This window comes from Psammomys obesus, unplaced genomic scaffold (assembly GCF_907164565.1).
Source record: "Psammomys obesus unplaced genomic scaffold, mPsaObe1.curated_primary_1811, whole genome shotgun sequence".
NCBI lineage: Eukaryota > Metazoa > Chordata > Mammalia > Rodentia > Muridae > Psammomys > Psammomys obesus.
In genome coordinates this window covers 1,563,187-1,580,309 of record NW_026596353.1, presented here as the reverse complement: position 1 = coordinate 1,580,309, position 17,123 = coordinate 1,563,187, and the positions used below count along the sequence as shown (strand labels likewise).

Below are 17,123 nucleotides of genomic sequence, written 5' to 3'. Positions count from 1 at the left end.
CCCCCCCCCCCCCCTCCCTGCAGTGCCTCCTCTACCACTCTTTGCCCCCATCGTGGCCTCAGCCATGAAAGCCTCCAGACTTTCCACAAGACAGATGTTTGATGAAAACAAAACAGATCAGTGGGTGGTGAGGTCCAAGACCTCCAGAGAAAAGCTTGCTTAATGCAATCTCGATGTGGCAATCCCAAATTTCCACCTTTATTGTATTCACAAAAGTGAAAAGCCATATCAACATGATCTGTGACCTCAAGCTCTCCAGGGAGTCCTACTTTGGGCTGTCGAGAAAGCTGTGTACAACTCTCAATTGTCCCATCCCACAGTGAGGGACACGCAGGCCACAGAGACACAAACTGCAGTCAGTGCCACTTTTCACATGTGGAGAGGCCAGGAAGATGTGGGCAGTTACTCCACACCCTTGAGATTCCCACAGAGACTAAGGTGTCCAGGTGTCTGCGGAGACGTTCTGAAGACACTGTTGTGCAGAGCCAGCCTGCCAGCTGGGCAGGTAAAAGTGCTGGCTGCCATACCTGATAACATGAGTTTCACTCCTCAAACTCACATACACAGTGGGAGGAGAGAATTGACTCCTGCAAGTTGTCCTCAGACCTTCACATTTGGGTTGTCAACATATATACATCGAATAAACAAACGCATACATAAATGAATGTAAAAAGAGAAATGGGGCATGGCTCAGGGTTGGAGTCCCTGGCTAGAATTCTCCAGTGAGAGGCTGGGGGTGTGGCTCAGGGGTAGGCTTGCCTAGCACATGTTATGTTTAATCCAAAGAACTGAAAAAATAAATAGTATTTGAATCAAACATGCAGTCTTGTTATAATTTCCTAAAATATACAGCATCCTGGGCCAGCCGTGATGGCGGCAAGCCTTCAGTCCCCACACTCAGGAGGCAGAGCGTGTGTTTTTAGAAGGAGGAAGGGAAGCATGATGGGCTGGTGCCTGTGAAGGTCATATGGTCCACACAGCTGATCAAGCTGTTTCCACAGGGGACTTTGCTTACCTCTGGGCTTGGGCTGTCAAGGACTGGTTCAGAAAACTGCAGTGACTGATCTAGGCCACACAGCCTCTACAGAGAGTGTGACTTGAAGTATCCCCTGAATGCAGCTGAGGGCTAAGGGCAGATGGAGGCACATCTTGAAGACGGCATCCAGACCTAGGCAGTGTGCATCAGCTGTTCTACCTGGCACAGTGGGAGCTGGGTGTAGTATTTCGTTCCTATTAATCTATTGTTTGAAGGCTGAGGCAGGAGGAGGTTCAAGGACATCCTGGGTTACGCAGTGAAACTGTCTCATCAAAAAGCTGGAGAGATGGTCCCACAGTTAAGAGGGTATACTGCTCTAGCAGAGGACTGGGGTTCAATTCCCAGCACTCACATGGGATGGTGAACAACCAGCTGCCTCCAAGTTTCTTGATTTCCCCTGATCATGGTCTGTGGCCCTTTCCTTCCTAAGTTGCTTTTGTTCATTGAGCTTATCATAGCAATAATAATTAAATCAGGATAGTCCCCAGAGTGAGGACCAGCATCACCAGAAATACAAGGTGGACCTGGAGGTGTGTACCAGACAAGGCCCTCTGCTCTCCCACAAGGATACTTTCAGCTGGTGCTGGCAGATAGGGGATTTTAGTGTGAATAAAGAGAAAGAAATGCTTCCTACTGGACACAGCAGACCCCAGTGGTGTGTGTGTGTGTGTGTGCGCTCGCGCACAAGTGTGTACCCACAAGTATGTGCCTATGTGCCCTATACCAACTGCAGGCTCTACCTGGCTCCTCACTCTTCACATTACAAGCTGTCACTCTTGGTCCCTTAAGGCTTTGCACTTCTGTGTCATGACTGCACAGCCCTTTCTCCCCAACTCTGTGCTCAGGGCCCATGTACAGGAGGGTGGAGCACAAGTCCTGATGAGTTTGTAGAAGATTTCATTGCTGCTCAACCTCCCACAACTGGCACACATCCCTTCTCACTCTAGAAAGGGTTTGCCCTTGAGATCAGAGACCAGGGTCAAAGCAGGGAACAGCCAAGGTCAGAAGACAGAGAACAAAGGCAAGAAAGAGCAGGGGGTGGGGACACTCTGGAAAGAAATGCTTGTGGGCTGGGCCTGAGCAGGGTTGGTGCAGCTCACTGGGCAATTCAGGATGGGCAACCTGGTGTTACTGGATTTCTGGGCAAATCTATGTGGGTCTCCTAAATTTCAGTCTACCGAGGGGACCAGTGGGGCCCCAGAGTCCCATAAGGCAGATATTCAGAACGTCCACACTTCTGAACAAGTTCTGACTCTTTGAACTTCAGGTTGCTCTCAATCTGAAGGTCTGAAAGTTGCCATTCTAGCTAGCTATCCTCCACAGTGACTGTACCCCCTGCCACTCCCTGTCTTTCACGAGCAGGTGCCTCCAGCACCTATAGTGATGTCCTTAAGCAAGGCACCAGGTTGTCCCCACAGCTGCCCCAGCTGTCTCCATTCGCTGTGCTGGTTCAAGAACAAGCTGGTGGGTGCTCTGGTCCACAGATGCTGTGCACAGTGCACCCCAACTTAAAGCTATGGGTTGGCCACTTGCAGGGCCCACACACGTGGCCACCTCTCCTGGTACCTAGAAGATGCTCCCCTTACCATACCTGGGGGGAAATCTCCAGAGACCCCACACACTTGAAAGGCTGAGGCCCAAGGCTGCTGCAGCTTGGGCTGTCTGTGTGCCCACACAGCAGGAACACAGACATGCTAGCCCGGTAGAAGTCCTATGCCCATTGCAGCAGAAGCCACTAGCAAGTACAAGGTGATCTCAGAGTCCTGGGTGATCTTTAAGCTTCTGCAAACAGCTTGGACTTACTAGGGCTAGTCCCAAAGACAGGTGCATGCCTGTTAGTACACAGGGCCTGGGGACAGGTGATTTAGAGGTACAGTGGCCCACTCCCTGAAACACCATTGCTCCTCCTATAGCTCGCCTTTGGGGTTAGGGGAGGACAGGATAATAATCTTGGACACAACAAACTGTCATGCATGCTCATGCCACAGCATGTATGTTATAGTCAGAGGACAAATTGCCAAAGCAGGTTCTCTCCTACCATGTAAGTCCAGGGAATCAAACTCAGCTCCCTAGCCTTGGCAGAAGTGCCTTTTCTCACAGAGCCAGACCACCAGCCCACAAACACTCCTTAAGTGTGAAGGAACACCAAGAGCAGAGCTGAGAAGCCAGGTGGGCCCAGGAATTTTCATTCTCCCCCTGCAGCATCTTAGGACAGTCACAACAGAGTACTGGAAAGGGCCCAGGAGGCTTTTAAAAATTAAGCATAGAGGGCAAGCAAGCACCTGCTGTGCATGCATGAGGACCTGAATCTGGATTTCCAGACCTAGGTGTCAAACCTAAGTACAGAGAAGCAGCAGAGTCCAGAAATTTGCTGCCAGGCCAGCCACAGGCAGTGAGTGTCATATCCCAAGAGACCTAATCCCAGAAATTCAGGTAGAAGCTGTTGTGATGGCTTAGGAGATAAGAGCACCGCTGCTCTTGTTGAGGATCAGGGTTCCATTTCCAGCACCTACAAGACAGCTCACAACCAGGTGTACACCCTTTCCAGGGTCTCCAACACCCTCCTATGACCTTCGTAGGCACTGGGCACACACGTAGTACAGAGGCACAGGCAGAAACCAGCACACGTGAAATATTTAAAAAAAAAAAAAATTTAAAGGCAGAGAAGGAATTGAGAAAGACACCTGTCACCCTCTGGCCTATTCGTGTACCCCAAGTTCATTCGGATGTGCAAACACACCTCCACTGTGTAGACACACATATTCCAACACAAAGATTTGAGGCTTGTTGCCTCACAGTTATGAGAGGGTGTCTAGGGCTGGGTTTCTCTGAAGCTCTGAGGGAGAAACCACCTTACTTCTGGCTTCTGGTAACCCCAGATACCTTCAGCCTCCCTTAGCTAGTGACCTCATAACTCTTTTCTGCTTCCATAGTCACACATTCTTGCCCTGTGTCACTGTATCCAGTGTTTTATTTTGTTTTAAAACAGTCTCACATAGCACAGGCTAGGTCCATTCACTTTGTAGTCAAAGATAACCCTGAGCTCCTGATGATCCCTTCCCTCCACCTCCCTAGTGCTGGGTGACAGGCTTGCAGCACCCGGGCCCATGGCTCTCCCTTAACAAGGGCCTTGGCCACCAGCCCTTCTCCTGTGGACCTCAGCTCCACTAATGACAACTGCATTTCCAAATAAGGTCATGTCCTGAGCGTTCAGAAGGCATGTAGTTTAAGGGGAGATCCAGTCAACCCTGAATGCTCCCTTCCTTCCTCAGCCACCAGTCACAGAAGTGTAGAGGAGCAAATGGCAGTCCCTCGGCTTCCAGCCTCCCTGGAGGCCTGAGAGGAGCTGCTGGCCTCTGGCTGACAACACAGCATGGCCCGTACCTTGTCTCTGAACTCGTGGGACACATAGTAGTAGATGAAAGGGTCCACACAGCTGTTGAGGGTGCTGAGTGCCAGGCTGGGCATGTAGGCTCCGTAGAGATCGCCCCAGGCCTCCGGGCTTGGGTCCGAATAGTGGAGCAGCAGCAGCACGTTGCTAGGTGTGAAAGAGGCCACTGCCGAGGCCAGTACCAGGGCTGTCAGTCTGAGCGCATGGCCATAGCGCTGGCCATTGGCTGCCAGCGCACGAAGGGTAGCCCCATAGCACAGGCCCATGGCCAGAAGCGGCAGGAAGCAGCCCAGGACAGCCAGGCAGGTGAAGGCCGGTCGCCAGTGGGAGGCCTGCTCGGCCAGGGGCAGCACATCATGACACAGCATGCGATCAGAGCCAGCCAGCCGGAAGGTTTGCCGCTGCAGAGTGAGAGGCAAGGCCAGGGTGGCTGCAGACAGCCAGGACACCAAGCAGAGCCCAGCAGTGAGGCGCTGCCCACGTAGTGCACGGGCCCGCAGAGGGTGCACCAGGGCCAGGTACCGGTCCAGGCTGACTGCAGCCAGCAGCAACACTGAGCCATACATGTGGCCATAGAGGGCAGCTGTGGCCACCCGGCAGGCGGCCTCCCCGAATGGCCAGCGCTGGCCACGCAGGTGGTAGGCTAGTCGAGGTGGTAGCACTAGGGCCAGCAGCAGGTCTGCAACTGCCAGGTTCATGAGCAGAACAGTGGATGGCAGGCGAGGAACCCTTGTGGCCAGCACCCACAGTGCCAGCCCATTGGCAGGCAGCCCCACGACCACCACCAGCCCATAGAGGGCAGGCACCAGCCTTGTGGGGATCCACCCCAGCAGCAGTGCTTGTGAGCTGGCTGGGAGCTCCAGGGTGTCACTATCGTTGGCACAGGACTTGCCCGGGAAGCCTCTCGGATGAAGCTGGTCTGGGGATGGCGACTCTTTGAGTTCTGCTGTGGGACCCAGCTTGCCTTCTGGGGAAGAGAGGAGATGTCAGTCAACCCAGACCCTGCACTGCCTTGGGGAACACAAGGTGCAAAGAAAATGTGTTTCAGGCACTGTGGGTGCCTCAGTGTCCCCACTCCAGCACTCAGGAAACCTTGGCTGGTGAATGAAGGACACAGCCCAGCCCAAGGGCTCAGGGATTAGGGACCTGAGGGGGTAGGCCTACCCAGCTGTAGCTCTATTTCTGACCCACCCCTCCAGGGGACAGAGTCACTCACCATGGCCTTCTTCAGTACTCTCTCCATCATCATAGACGCTGGGAGTCTGGGTGCCCTCTGCCAGGCTGAGCCCCAGCACCAGTGGACACAGCAGCAGCCAGCACATGCTGCCGGGGGTCACGCTGTTTCTAGGCTGCATCCTCGAGCTTCCTGCCCTGTCAACCCCACCCCCAGCTTCCGGAGCCCCAGAAGAGAGCAACTGTACCTTGGGAAGATAACCCTATAGCAGAGCTCCCAGCCCCACAGACCCACTGGGGTCTGCTTGCTCACCCTGAAGCCCATGGAAGGTCCTTGTGTGCACTCAGGAGGCCTAGGTATCCTTCCCAAGTCTCTCTGCCTCTTCAAGATGCCTCACAAGGAACTGGGTCAAGGATGGAGAAAAGAGTTCTGGACTTCAGCCCTACCCCCATCTCCTATCACATCTTCACAACATCCTCCACCCCACCCAGTGCAGGAAACATCTGTGGACCAAGTGCTCACTTCCTGCCGGCTAGTCACACCGCTCTTGTTGGGATGACAGTCTAGTCCTCCTCCAAGTCACAACCTTGTGGGGCTCTTAGCCCTTCTAGAAGCCACCCACTATTTCCTATCTGTGGCTGGCAGGACAATAGCCCATCCCAGGGCACCCTGGCTCTGTCGGAGCAGGCCAACAAAGGACAGCAAGATCGCAGTAGGTGAAGGTGCTTGCCACCAAGCCTGATGGCCTGAGTTCAATATGCAAGACCCACGTAGTAGAGGAAGAGAACGTGCTCCCCTCACTTGTCCTCTAGCCTCCATGTGTACACCTTAGCATCTGTGCACAAGCGTGGGAGCGCACACAAACAAGCGTGGGTATGCGCCTTTAATCCCAGCACTCCAGGAAGCAGAGGCAGGTGCATCTCTGTGAGTTCAAGGAAAGCATGGTCTACATAGTAAATTCCAGTACAGCCAGGGCCACATAGAGAGACCCTGTCTCAAATAAATAAATACATAAACAAATAATTGTATGTAACAGAAAATTAAAGGCCATATCAACAACTGTTGCTTCCCAGAGTACCTCAAATCCTCTTGTGGGGTGTACTGTCTGGTTTTGTGTCAACTTGACACAAGCTGGAGTCGTCAAGAGAAAGAAGCTTCAGCTGAGGAAATGATTGATGAGGGAGGGCCCAGCCCATTGTGGATGGTTCCATTCCTGGGCTGGTGGTTCTAGGTTCTATATGAAAGTGGCTGAGCAAGCCAGTAAGCAGCACTCCTCCATGGCCTCTGCATCGACTCGTGCCTCCAGGTTTCTGCCCTGCTTGAGTTCCTGTCCTGACTTCTTCAGTGATGAACCAGCGATGTGGAAGTGTAAGCCAACTCTCAAGTTGCTTTTTGGTCATGATGTTCTGTCACGGCAAAACCCTAAGATGGGGCACCCTGTCCTATGGATGCCTCCTTTATCCCAGCTTCTTTCCTGGCTTACAGTAAAGAGAGGTACCAATTGAGGATAGCGGAGGCCTGTGCTCTTACGTAGACCTGACACTGAATACCTGCTCTAAGAGTCTATGAACCCTTGGAGGCACTTGTCACTGGTCCTCAAAGCTACAGGCATGACTTGTGAGGAAGGTGGCCATGATGCTGCAGACAGCCCCTGACATGCCTTGGTACAACTTTAGAGTTGCCACAGACACTGCTCAGTGGGGACCCAGTTTTCGGATGAGGTGGTAGCCGTGCCCGTCACCCCAGCACTTGAGAGGCTGAGGCAGGAAGAATGCAATTTCTAGGGCAGCCTGAGCTATGTAATGAGAAACAAGTTAGACCTCTGGCCTCCACATGCACACACACAAAGCTTTCTGAAAAGAGGTAGGGAGAAGAGAAAGAGAGGAAAAAAGAAACTAAGGTTCAGAGAGGCAGCTACACAGCAGTCTGAGGGGATGGAGGTCAGTGCCATACTACGTGCTCAACACCCTAGATTCGTCTAGCAACGTTTAAAAAAAAAAAAAAAAGTCTGCCTGCAAGGAGTGGAGGGCTAGCCTCGGAGTGCTGAATCAGCATGGAGTGGCCAAAGTCTGGGAACACAAAACCAATTTGGGATGGATGGGGTAGAGGCCAACATGGCCATTTCCTGCCTCACAAGCCCTAATCTAGCAGGATGTGAGTGAGCAGTCTCGGGGTTAGTTCCTGCACTGAGGGGAAACCAAGGTCTGGAATGCCCACCAGAGGTGTGTTAGAGATCCTGAGTTCTCAGGAACAATGAGGGCTAGGAGGCTTGGTAATTATGTGCTGATAATTTGAACCATTTCCACTCAAGGGTTCCGTGTCTGGAGTTGGGGCCAGAGCCACACATACAGGATGTTTGTGGCTGGGGAGAAGCAAATAAGGAAGAGTGCCCATCAACAATCCTGCTACAGGAATAGCATTGTGACATGCAAGGGAAGGGCCTGGAAGGACCACCATGCAAAGTGGGGACAAAATGTTCCCAGATTCCAGTCCTAAATAAGGAAGAGCACTCAGGCACATCCACCACAAGAACCTTGAGGTCTTCCGGAGTGAAGTCAGTCTGTCACAGACAGGCAGAATGGGATTTCACATATGTGAAATCCTGGAGGTACCTGGATGCCAGCTGACATAAGCTTGGAGAACTCTGAAGGTTGGACTATCTACCTATCCATCCATCTTAGAATTTAATCTGGGTCATCTGTAAGAGCAGACAGTACCACTGAGCCATCTCCCTAGCTCAATATGAGTATCTTCTGTTGGTTTTCTTTTCTTTGTTTCTTTCTAGACAGGGTTTTTTTTTTTTTTTTTGTAGCCCTGGCTGTCCTGGAACCCTCTATGGCCTTGAACTCAGAGAACTGTCTTCCTCTGCCTCCTGAGTGTTGGGTTTAAAGGCATGCACCACCACCCAGGCCCAGCATAATTTTTTAAAAGAAATGTTGCAACTTAAAGTAGTTTTATGAGGGAGCCACCGTGCACGTAACTTGGTTTTCTCCATCACATGTGGCCTGGGGACCAGACTCAGGTTGTCAGTGCTTTTAATCGCTGTACCATCCACAGTCCCAAACTGGTTTGCACCAGCACAAGCCAAGTATGGAAAGGAAATGCCTCTACTGGATGTACAGACAACTGGGAAAGAATATTTTAGAAGGCACTCCCAGGTTGGGGGAGCTGCTGTCACTTTGGGGAGTTTCTCCCAGAGTGGGCAGCTGAAGCCTCCTGAGCCTCAGCTGTGGGCAAGACCTAACCAGGACTCTTGTAGTAAATGACCGGCAGACCCTGAGGCTTGGCGCCAATATTTAACTTTAATGTGCAAATAAATAGAAAAAGAAAACTACATTCAAAACAGCTGCGAAGGGAGGTCAAAGCTGGAACAGAAATTCCTCAAAAATGTTAAGGAGCGGCTCCCCAAACGCATGCGAGGGTGCCTGGGCTCCCCGCTGGGGAAGGGAGGTCCAGAGGGTCCTGGGCAGCTTCAAGTCCCCATATGCAACGGCCTTCTCAGGAAACTAGGATGTGACCAAGGTGCCCTAGAGAAGCATGCAGCTGGGCAGGCTCAAGAAACTGAGAACAGGTGCTCTCTCTAGAACCTTGGGTTTGGCACGGTGACATAGACCTACAGAGGATTGCTGTGGGGATGGTGGGTGGTTCACAGGCCCACGGGGATGTTTTGCCCATGGGAAGCTAAGGGAGCTGCAGCTGTGAAAGTCACGACTACTACAGAGAGCAGGAAGGAATAAATATGTGTGCAGACGCATCTCGAACTTGAGCTCTGCGGGAAGAGGGGACCCCCTTGAAGGGACAGTCCCTGCTGTCACCTGGGGTCTGGTCTGCACTGCCAAGAGCTACAGCTCCTGCTTGAGGTCAAGGTGAGACCCCTGGCTCAGAGTGACACAAACCCTCTTGGGGGCAGGATGTGTGGTGTGTGGGGGTTCACGTGCTGGGGTCTCCAGATGCTCAGGGCGAGGCAGGGCGGCGGCTGTACTGCACACGGTAGCGCGTCACCGGCAGCCCGTGCACATGTGCAGTTTCACAGAGCGTCTTGCAGGGTACCATGTCCTCCTCCTCCTCCCCCATCAGCCAGTCCTGTACCAGCCCCGCAGCTGCCACGGTCACATTGTCCTCCAGCCAGCGGCCATGCCACTCCTCAAAGTGCCGGTGGTGGCGCAGCAGCACCAGGGGCTGCACCTGTGGGGGTGGTGTAAGTGAACTTCTGGGGCTAGGGTATGGGGCTCACATGCTCTGGGTTTTGGGGTGCGGGGCTACAGTGGGTGGGTGTGGCTGCAGCACCTGCTTGGCACGGCAGAGTGTCCCACGGCGGTACATGTAGTCCTCGGAGTTGACGATGAACACCATCTTGTGCGTGCCCAGGCGGAAGCGGCAGTCTACATCACACGCACTCTCCACACCCATGAGCCGCTTCCACGAACTCTTGGCCTCACCACGCATGGCACGCACCTGCTCGCACTGCCAGCGCCGGAACTTCTTCAGGTTCCTGTAGGACAGGGCCTCAGGGAGGGGACTTGTGGGCTCCAGAGGCCCTGGCAATGGTGACGGAGGCCCACGCCCAGCCTGTGCGATGCCTCATCACCCTACCCTCCATTTCTGGAAGCTTCTCCCAGCAGGGCTTCTGCTCCCCAGAGGTGGAGGAGTCCTGTCCTAGGATTGGCCACTCTATCCCCACACCCCATCCTGTGCCATATTTCACTGCACACCAGGCACTGGCAAGCAGCACAAGGGGCCCTGCTCTCACCTCTGCAGGAACACGGGCTTCAGCAGGAAGCCTTCCGTGGGCGAGCTGGACGCACCCTCCGTCCCCACGTACTGCTCCACGTATCGAGCCAGGTGCTGGGCACAGAACAAACACCCTATGACTGCCCGAGATAAAGTGGCCTGCCTCTTATTCTGGATCCCAAATCAGAAGCTCTTGAGTTTGTACCCCAACCCCAGAACATAAGGAGACCAGCCAAGGCTGAGGGGCTAATGTGCAGTGCACACAAAACCTTCGACCGACACCTCCAGCAAGGGTTCTCCTGGTGAAAGGAGAGTGCACCCTGACGATTCTTAGGTCTGGCCCAGCACGTAAGCAAGTCGACAGTAAGTCCAGGCAGCCATACAGTGTTCTCTGGGGGGAGGTACACCTTAGAACAGGGTTTGAGTAAAGAAGGTGGACAGTGTAGAGCATCAATGTGGCTCAGGGGTGCAGTTTCTGCCTAGAAGCCACTAGGGAGAAGATGGGGGCTAGTGACAAACCAACAACTCCCCTGTGAAGGACTGGGTAGGTGGCTCAAGGGTAGACCCTTGCTTAGAGTCTCCTAGAAGAGGGACCCTCATCTGAGGAATTGCCTCCATCAGATTAGCATGTAGTTATCTCTGATGGAGGGCCCATCCCACTGTGGGCACTGCCACCCTATGGCAGGTGGGCCTGAGTTTGTACCATCCAGTAATCGCCAGTCTGCTTGCCTAGAGCGACTGTGATGTGTGAAAATGTAAGCCAAAACCACTCCTCTCCCTAAGCTGCTTTTGGTTCTGCTGTTCATCACGGCAACAAAGAGCGAACAAACCTTAAGAAAGTCTTCAGACAAACTCCATGAAATGTTCTGTCACCACTTAGGAAGGGAAAAGGTGAGGGTTAAGTGGGCGCCACTTATCTTTGAATGTTGCCTGCACAGGGAGCGTAGGGGGAGGGGAACAGAGGCTTCGGGGAGGGAGGCTTTTGCTGCAGCAAGCAGCAGGTTATGCTGGTCTTCAAGAAGGGTGTACGCTGCTACCTTCATGCCTAGACGGTGCTCCCCTACTCCCTCACTCCTGCCTTCCTGGGCTTAGCCAATTCAGCCAAAGACAGGAAGGTGTGACCACCCGGCTCTTGCATTTCCTGCACCTCTTGTCTACAAGTCTGGCTCTCGGAAGAAGGGTGGTGAGGAGGGGTGTGTGCACATGCCGTGTGTGTGTGTGTGCGTGCGCGCGCACGCGTGCACTCGCAAGTCTGGTTCTGGACCTCCACAGTCTTGGGACCTGTGTGTGAACACATTTGCAAACAAGGTCCTTGTACATACAATCAAGGTGAGGCTATGTAGGGTGGTAGTTCTCATTTTTATATTCTATTTAGCAGCACTGGGGATGGAACTTAGGGCCTACCCCATGCCAGGCAAGGGTTTACCATCTAGCTACAGCCTAGCTGCTTTTTTGTTGTTTTGTTTTTAAGACAGGGTTTGTCTGTGTGGCCCTGGCTGTCCTGAAATTTACTCTGTAGACCAGGCTGGCCTTGAACTCAAGAGATCTACCTGCCTCTGCCCCTCTGAGTGCTGGGATTAAAGCCACGACTGCCCAGCTGCCCTAGGCAAAAAAGAAAAGAGAGAGAAAGAAAGAAGGAAAGAAAGAAATAGGGTGCTAGTAAAGTTGTTCCTATCCCCCAGGCTCTTGACAACTAGAATCCCAGGACTGTGCCACCACCTCTAACAGAAGTTAAGTAAGAGACAAGACAGACACAGAAAAATATTCAGAAGCCATGAGGTGCTTCCTAGCACCTCTGAGAGTAGGGACCCCAGGTTTCCAGGATGAGAAGGCGTGCTCTATTCCAGCAAAGTCCTGGTCTATGATCACTTGTCAGACCACAGGTGACTGTGCAGAGTAACAGGCACACAGGGATGCTAGAAGGTGCCATGAGGACAGAGAATGGACATGAAGGCCAAGGTCCTCAGCAGCTGCTCTGTGTGTGAGCAGAGCTGGGCCACTCTGATGTGTGGTTTGCACACAGGTAGGATGGAGGCTGAGGAGAGACACTGTAGACTCACCTGCACCTCCACAGGGTCCTCAGCCTGTGCCTCCTCCGTGTCCAGGAGCTCTATGGTCATGATCACCTGTCCTCTGCGCTGCAGGAACATAACCTGGGGAGATGGCCACAGTCTGAGCTGCCATCACTCACCTCCACCCAATTCCCAGGCCCTGGCAATGCCCTGCAAGATGGAGGAAACTGGCAAATGCTACAGCCACTCCTGGGCCTCAGGTGTGATGACAGTGCCCTAGCATCCTGCTCAGTGTCCAGCCATCCCCCAGTGGTCTTGGCCACCCTACAAGCTCTCACCTTGAAGCAGTTCTCGTCAGCCATGCAGCGCTCTGCCTTCCACTGGTAGCTGGTCTCCCGAGCAGCTCGGACACAGCGGGAGGACAGGTTCCCACCGGCTGCTCCTCGCTGCTGCTCATTCAAGTACAGCTCTACCACCTTCAGGCACACATCATCGCTCACCAGATGGTGCAGCTGGCAGAGGAGAGAGAGAGAGCAAGGCCACAGCTGCCACCCCTGACACTGACCACAAGCCCACACAAGAAACAAGTCTGTGACTTGGGAGTGAAGTGGTGGAGATGAAGAGTCGATTATGTGGTATAAGTAACAATCCTTTTTTTTTTGTTCCTTAATAGGCAGCCCAAGCCAGACCAGAAGAGACCAAACCAGACAAGACCAGCAAAACTGTGCCTAGGTGTAAGAAGTGTCCAAAAGAGACAAATGTGCCCATTGAGAGCACTGACCTCATGTAAAACTTCCTTCCAAAGTCTGGAGGCAGTCCTTTTACCCATTTAAAAAAAAAAAAAGATTTACCTAATTATTTAATGTATATAAGTACTCTATCTCTATGTATACCTACATGACAAAAGAGGGCATAAGATCACAATATAGATGGTTGTGAGCCACCATGTGGCTGCTTGGAATTGAATTCAGGTCCTCTGGAAGAGCAGCCAATGCTCATAAAAACTGAGACACCTCTCCACCCACTTTTACCAATTTTTGTGACGAACACAATGCAAAGGTGGCTGGGCATGCTGGGAGGCCTTTAGTGCTGCTGGGCAACCATACACCTCAGGAGTGACTGTACAGATCCTGCCCACCCATCATCTCTAAATGAGGACACATGGAACACTGATCTAGAAGAGCGAGACCCAGACAGAGCTCTGCCTTGAAGCAAACAAGGCGACCATAGTGCTAGCACAGTAGCACTTGGTGAGTGCCTGCCAGAGGCTACAGTAAGGTTCTGGAGCAGCCACAGATGGAGCCCAGTCTGTGTCAGGGTGTGTGTGTGTGTGTGTGTTTGTGTTCATTCATGGAGGCCAAAGAATAACAGTGGCTGTCCTGCTCTATCAGTCTCCATCTTATTTCCCTGAGATGGGGTCTCCCACTGGACCTGGAGTCATCCTTATGTCCAGCAAGTCCCAGGCATCCTCCTGTCTATGTCCTCTATACAGCAGGGTACAGGAGTATTTTGGACAGCTTTGTATCAATCTGACACAATCCAGAGTCATTTGAGAGGGAACCTCAGTTGAGAAAAATGCCTGCAAAAGCTCTGGCTACCGGCAAGCCAATAGAACATTTCCTTAGTTAGTGACTAATGGGGCAGGGCCCAGCCCATGGTGGGTGGTACCATCCCTGGGTGGTGCTCCTGAGTTCCATAAGAAAGTAGGCTGAGCAAGTCATGAGGAGCAAGCCAGTAAGCAGCACCCCTCCATGGCCTCTGCATCAGCTCCTCCTCCATACTCCTGGTCTATTGAGTTCCTGCCTTCACTACTTTGGATGATGAACTCTAAGCTAAAACAAACCTTTCTTTGCCTTGTCAGTTTGCTTTGGTCATGGTGTCTCATCACAGTAACAGTAACCCTGACTATGACAAAGAGCATGTTGCCATGACCAACTCCCTACAGGGTGCTAGGGATTTGAACTTGGGTCTTCATACTTGCACAAGGCCATCTCATCACAGTGAGCCATCTCCTTAGCCAGGAGAGGTTTAACCAAGGGCATGATGTGATCCAATTTGCCTTGTGCCAACTCTAAGGCTGCTGTCCCAGGGGCTGTGGCCCTCTCCAGTCCCCACTTGGCTGCCCTGACATTGTGTGTGCAGCCCCAGAAGCCGTGTTTCCCCGTCACCCACTACTGTGGGAAGAGACAGGAAGGCACACAGACTTACTCCTGAACACATAGGAAGTTGAACTGTTTAAAGAGAAGGGTTAGGGGGGCCATGACAGCTGCTGGCTGTGATGTGCACGGCAGGGTAGTCTGGATAACAATAGGTTCTCTGGCTCCCCGAGGAAGGACATTCAAACTGTCTCACTGTGGTCACAAAATATCAGACCATGAGCCACTGGGAGAAATGCATCATGGGCCTTAAGTGGGTCCAGCAACCAGAGTCAGGAACAGGGTGTGGCCCCACTCACTACTAGAAGGCACCACTGCCCCACAGCAGGTGAGAGCAGATGTGACTCAGCCACTCAGAGCATAGGCAGGTGGGTCCCTGAAGCATGTGATGGGATCCAGAGGTCAGAGCTAGCATGCAGCTTGAATCAGGGTTAGGAAGTTCCCACTGAGTGTCCCCTGGAAACCTGGGTACTTTCTTCTTCCACCACCCCCCAAGTTCTGTGGGGTTTTTTTTTTGTTTGTTTGTTTTGTTTTTTGTTTTTGTTTTTTAAGATGAGGTTTTTCTGTGTAACAGTCCTGCCTGTCCTGGACTCACTCTGCAGACCAGGCTGGCCTGGAACTCACAGAGATCCACCTGCCTTTGCCTTCCAAATGCTGGGATTAAAGGCGTGCACCACCATCACCCGGCCTCTTTTCTTTTTTAATTTATTTACCTTTTTATTTTATGTGCATTGGTGTTTTGCTTGCATATATGTCTATGTGAAAGTGTTAGATCTTGGAGTTACAGACAGTTGTGAACTGCCATATGGATGCTGAGATCAGAACCTGGGTCCTCTAGAAAAGCAGTCAGTGCCCTTAACTGGCTAAGCCATCTCTCTAACCCCCTGGGTACTTTCTGTATGAACACAAATCCTGGAGGGCCAAGACCTCAAGAAGTAGAGAGTGCTTGCCCAGTACACACAAGGCCCTGGTTTCTATTACCAACACCAACAAGGAAAAAAGTTCTTAGGGCTATAAAGATGCTTGCAGCCAAGCCTGATGAGCTGAGCTGAGCTCCATCCAGTCCCACACAGTGAAAAGAGAACAAGTCCTGCAAGTTGTCCTTGTGTCCATGCACGTGTAAGCAGATGAACAAACATATGGAATAAAAAGGTCTCTAGGGCTGAAGAGATGGCTCAGCATTTAAGAGCCAATATCTGCTCTTCCAGAGGTCCTGAGTTCAATTCCCAGCAACGACAAGGTGGCTCACAACCATCTATAATGAGATCTGATATCCTCTTCTGGCCTGCAGGAGTACTCACAGACAGAGCACTCATATACATAAATAAATAAATCTTAAAAAATAAAATAAAGAAAATCAAAAGAAGGCCTCTAGGCCCTGGAAGGAAACAGTTCTTTCTCTAAAGCATTTCCTGTGGCTGACTGGATGCAGACAACATAGAGGGCATAGCTCTGTGCTGGAACTCTCACTTTGCGTGTTGAAACAGCTGGGGTATAGGCATAGTGCTAAATGCTATGTACTATATAAGCACTCTGATGGGGTTAATTCTGTTATGTAAATTTCACCTCCTGGAAACAAAAGGGAAGATTGCTATGCTGATCCAGTGTTGAAAGGACAGTTTCCAAGGTGACAAGTAGTGAGGAGGGAAAAAAGATAAGGAGAGCTCCCCTGAGCCTGCCCTCCCCCTGGCTAACCTCACCTGGCGAGCAATGTTCTGCACCAGCTTGTCCATGGTGAAGCCAATGTAGGCATGGATGGTAAACATCTCTCGGAGAGTGTCTTCGTATTGTGTGGGGTCGATGCTTCCTTCCAGCAGGCTCCGCACCATGTCCAAGAAGGCCGGGTAGTACTCTTCCAGCTCCACCTCACCTGGGGGAAGGAAGGTGGCCACTTGACTCTCCTGCATCCACAATGCACCACCCCACACCATAACCAGCTGTCAGGACTCCCTGGGGACTCAGTAGGGAGGCCAGGGCCCTAGGTCTAACACCACCCTCCACCAATGGGGCCTGAGGGGACACTAGCTTGGTCTAAGCACTCACTGGGCTGCTTGAGGCGCAGCTCCATGGCTGGGTCTGAGGCCTTCTCACGGCGGCCCTCACACAACAGCTGCTCCCGTTCCTGCTCACGCCGATGTTCCAGGAGCTGCTTCTGTGCCTGCCGATAGATCTTGAGCAGGCGCGCACACAGTGTCTGGTGCAGGCGCAGGAAGAAGTACCAATTGTTGTTGGCGAAGAACAAGCTATAGACATCATCAAGGGCTTTGGGTGGCTCAGGTGGAGCATCCGAGTGGGGCTTTTCATCAGCCGGCTGCCGGCGCTCTGGCTCCACATTGTCGCGATCACGCTCGTCTGAGGAGTCGTCAGAAGCGCCAGGGCGCTGCTGTGAGAAGAACAGGCTGGGCAAAAAGCGGTGCAGCAGCTGGCGGATAGTGCCCTGGTCCTCCTTCTGGATGGCGGGCTGCCGCTTCACATAGTAGCTGATGAGTGCTGCCGCATCCTCCAGGATCTGCCGGTCCTCGTACACGAAGATGAGGTGCGGCTCACTGGATGGTGCACTTCGGCCCTCAGAGTGCTGCTCCTGGTGCTGCAAAGGGTGGCAGTCAGCAGGCAAGGCCCGCTC

At 52.5% G+C, this 17,123-nt stretch overlaps 2 protein-coding genes across 2 annotated transcripts in view; both read right to left on the bottom strand.

Moving 5' to 3' along the window:
* Positions 1-3,730: 3,730 nt before the first annotated feature.
* On the bottom strand, positions 3,731-6,176 carry F2rl3 (F2R like thrombin or trypsin receptor 3). Its single transcript, XM_055597319.1, has 2 exons — positions 5,644-6,176; positions 3,731-5,394 (listed from the first exon to the last, which is right to left on the bottom strand). The coding sequence occupies exons 1-2, from the start codon at positions 5,780-5,782 to the stop codon at positions 4,316-4,318; spliced, it is 1,218 nt and encodes a 405-aa protein (XP_055453294.1). The 5' UTR covers positions 5,783-6,176; the 3' UTR covers positions 3,731-4,315.
* Positions 6,177-8,884: 2,708 nt separating this feature from the next.
* The window catches only part of Sin3b (SIN3 transcription regulator family member B), a 35,981-nt gene continuing 27,742 nt past the window's right edge, over positions 8,885-17,123 (bottom strand). Inside the window, exons 13-19 of the mRNA XM_055597255.1 lie at positions 16,544-17,087; positions 16,201-16,370; positions 12,683-12,856; positions 12,393-12,485; positions 10,352-10,446; positions 9,889-10,093; positions 8,885-9,786 (exon numbers count right to left, since the gene is read on the bottom strand). Of these exons, the coding sequence (XP_055453230.1) occupies positions 9,556-9,786; positions 9,889-10,093; positions 10,352-10,446; positions 12,393-12,485; positions 12,683-12,856; positions 16,201-16,370; positions 16,544-17,087 (1,512 nt within the window). The 3' untranslated portion in view covers positions 8,885-9,555. The remainder of the gene's footprint in view (positions 9,787-9,888; positions 10,094-10,351; positions 10,447-12,392; positions 12,486-12,682; positions 12,857-16,200; positions 16,371-16,543; positions 17,088-17,123) is intronic.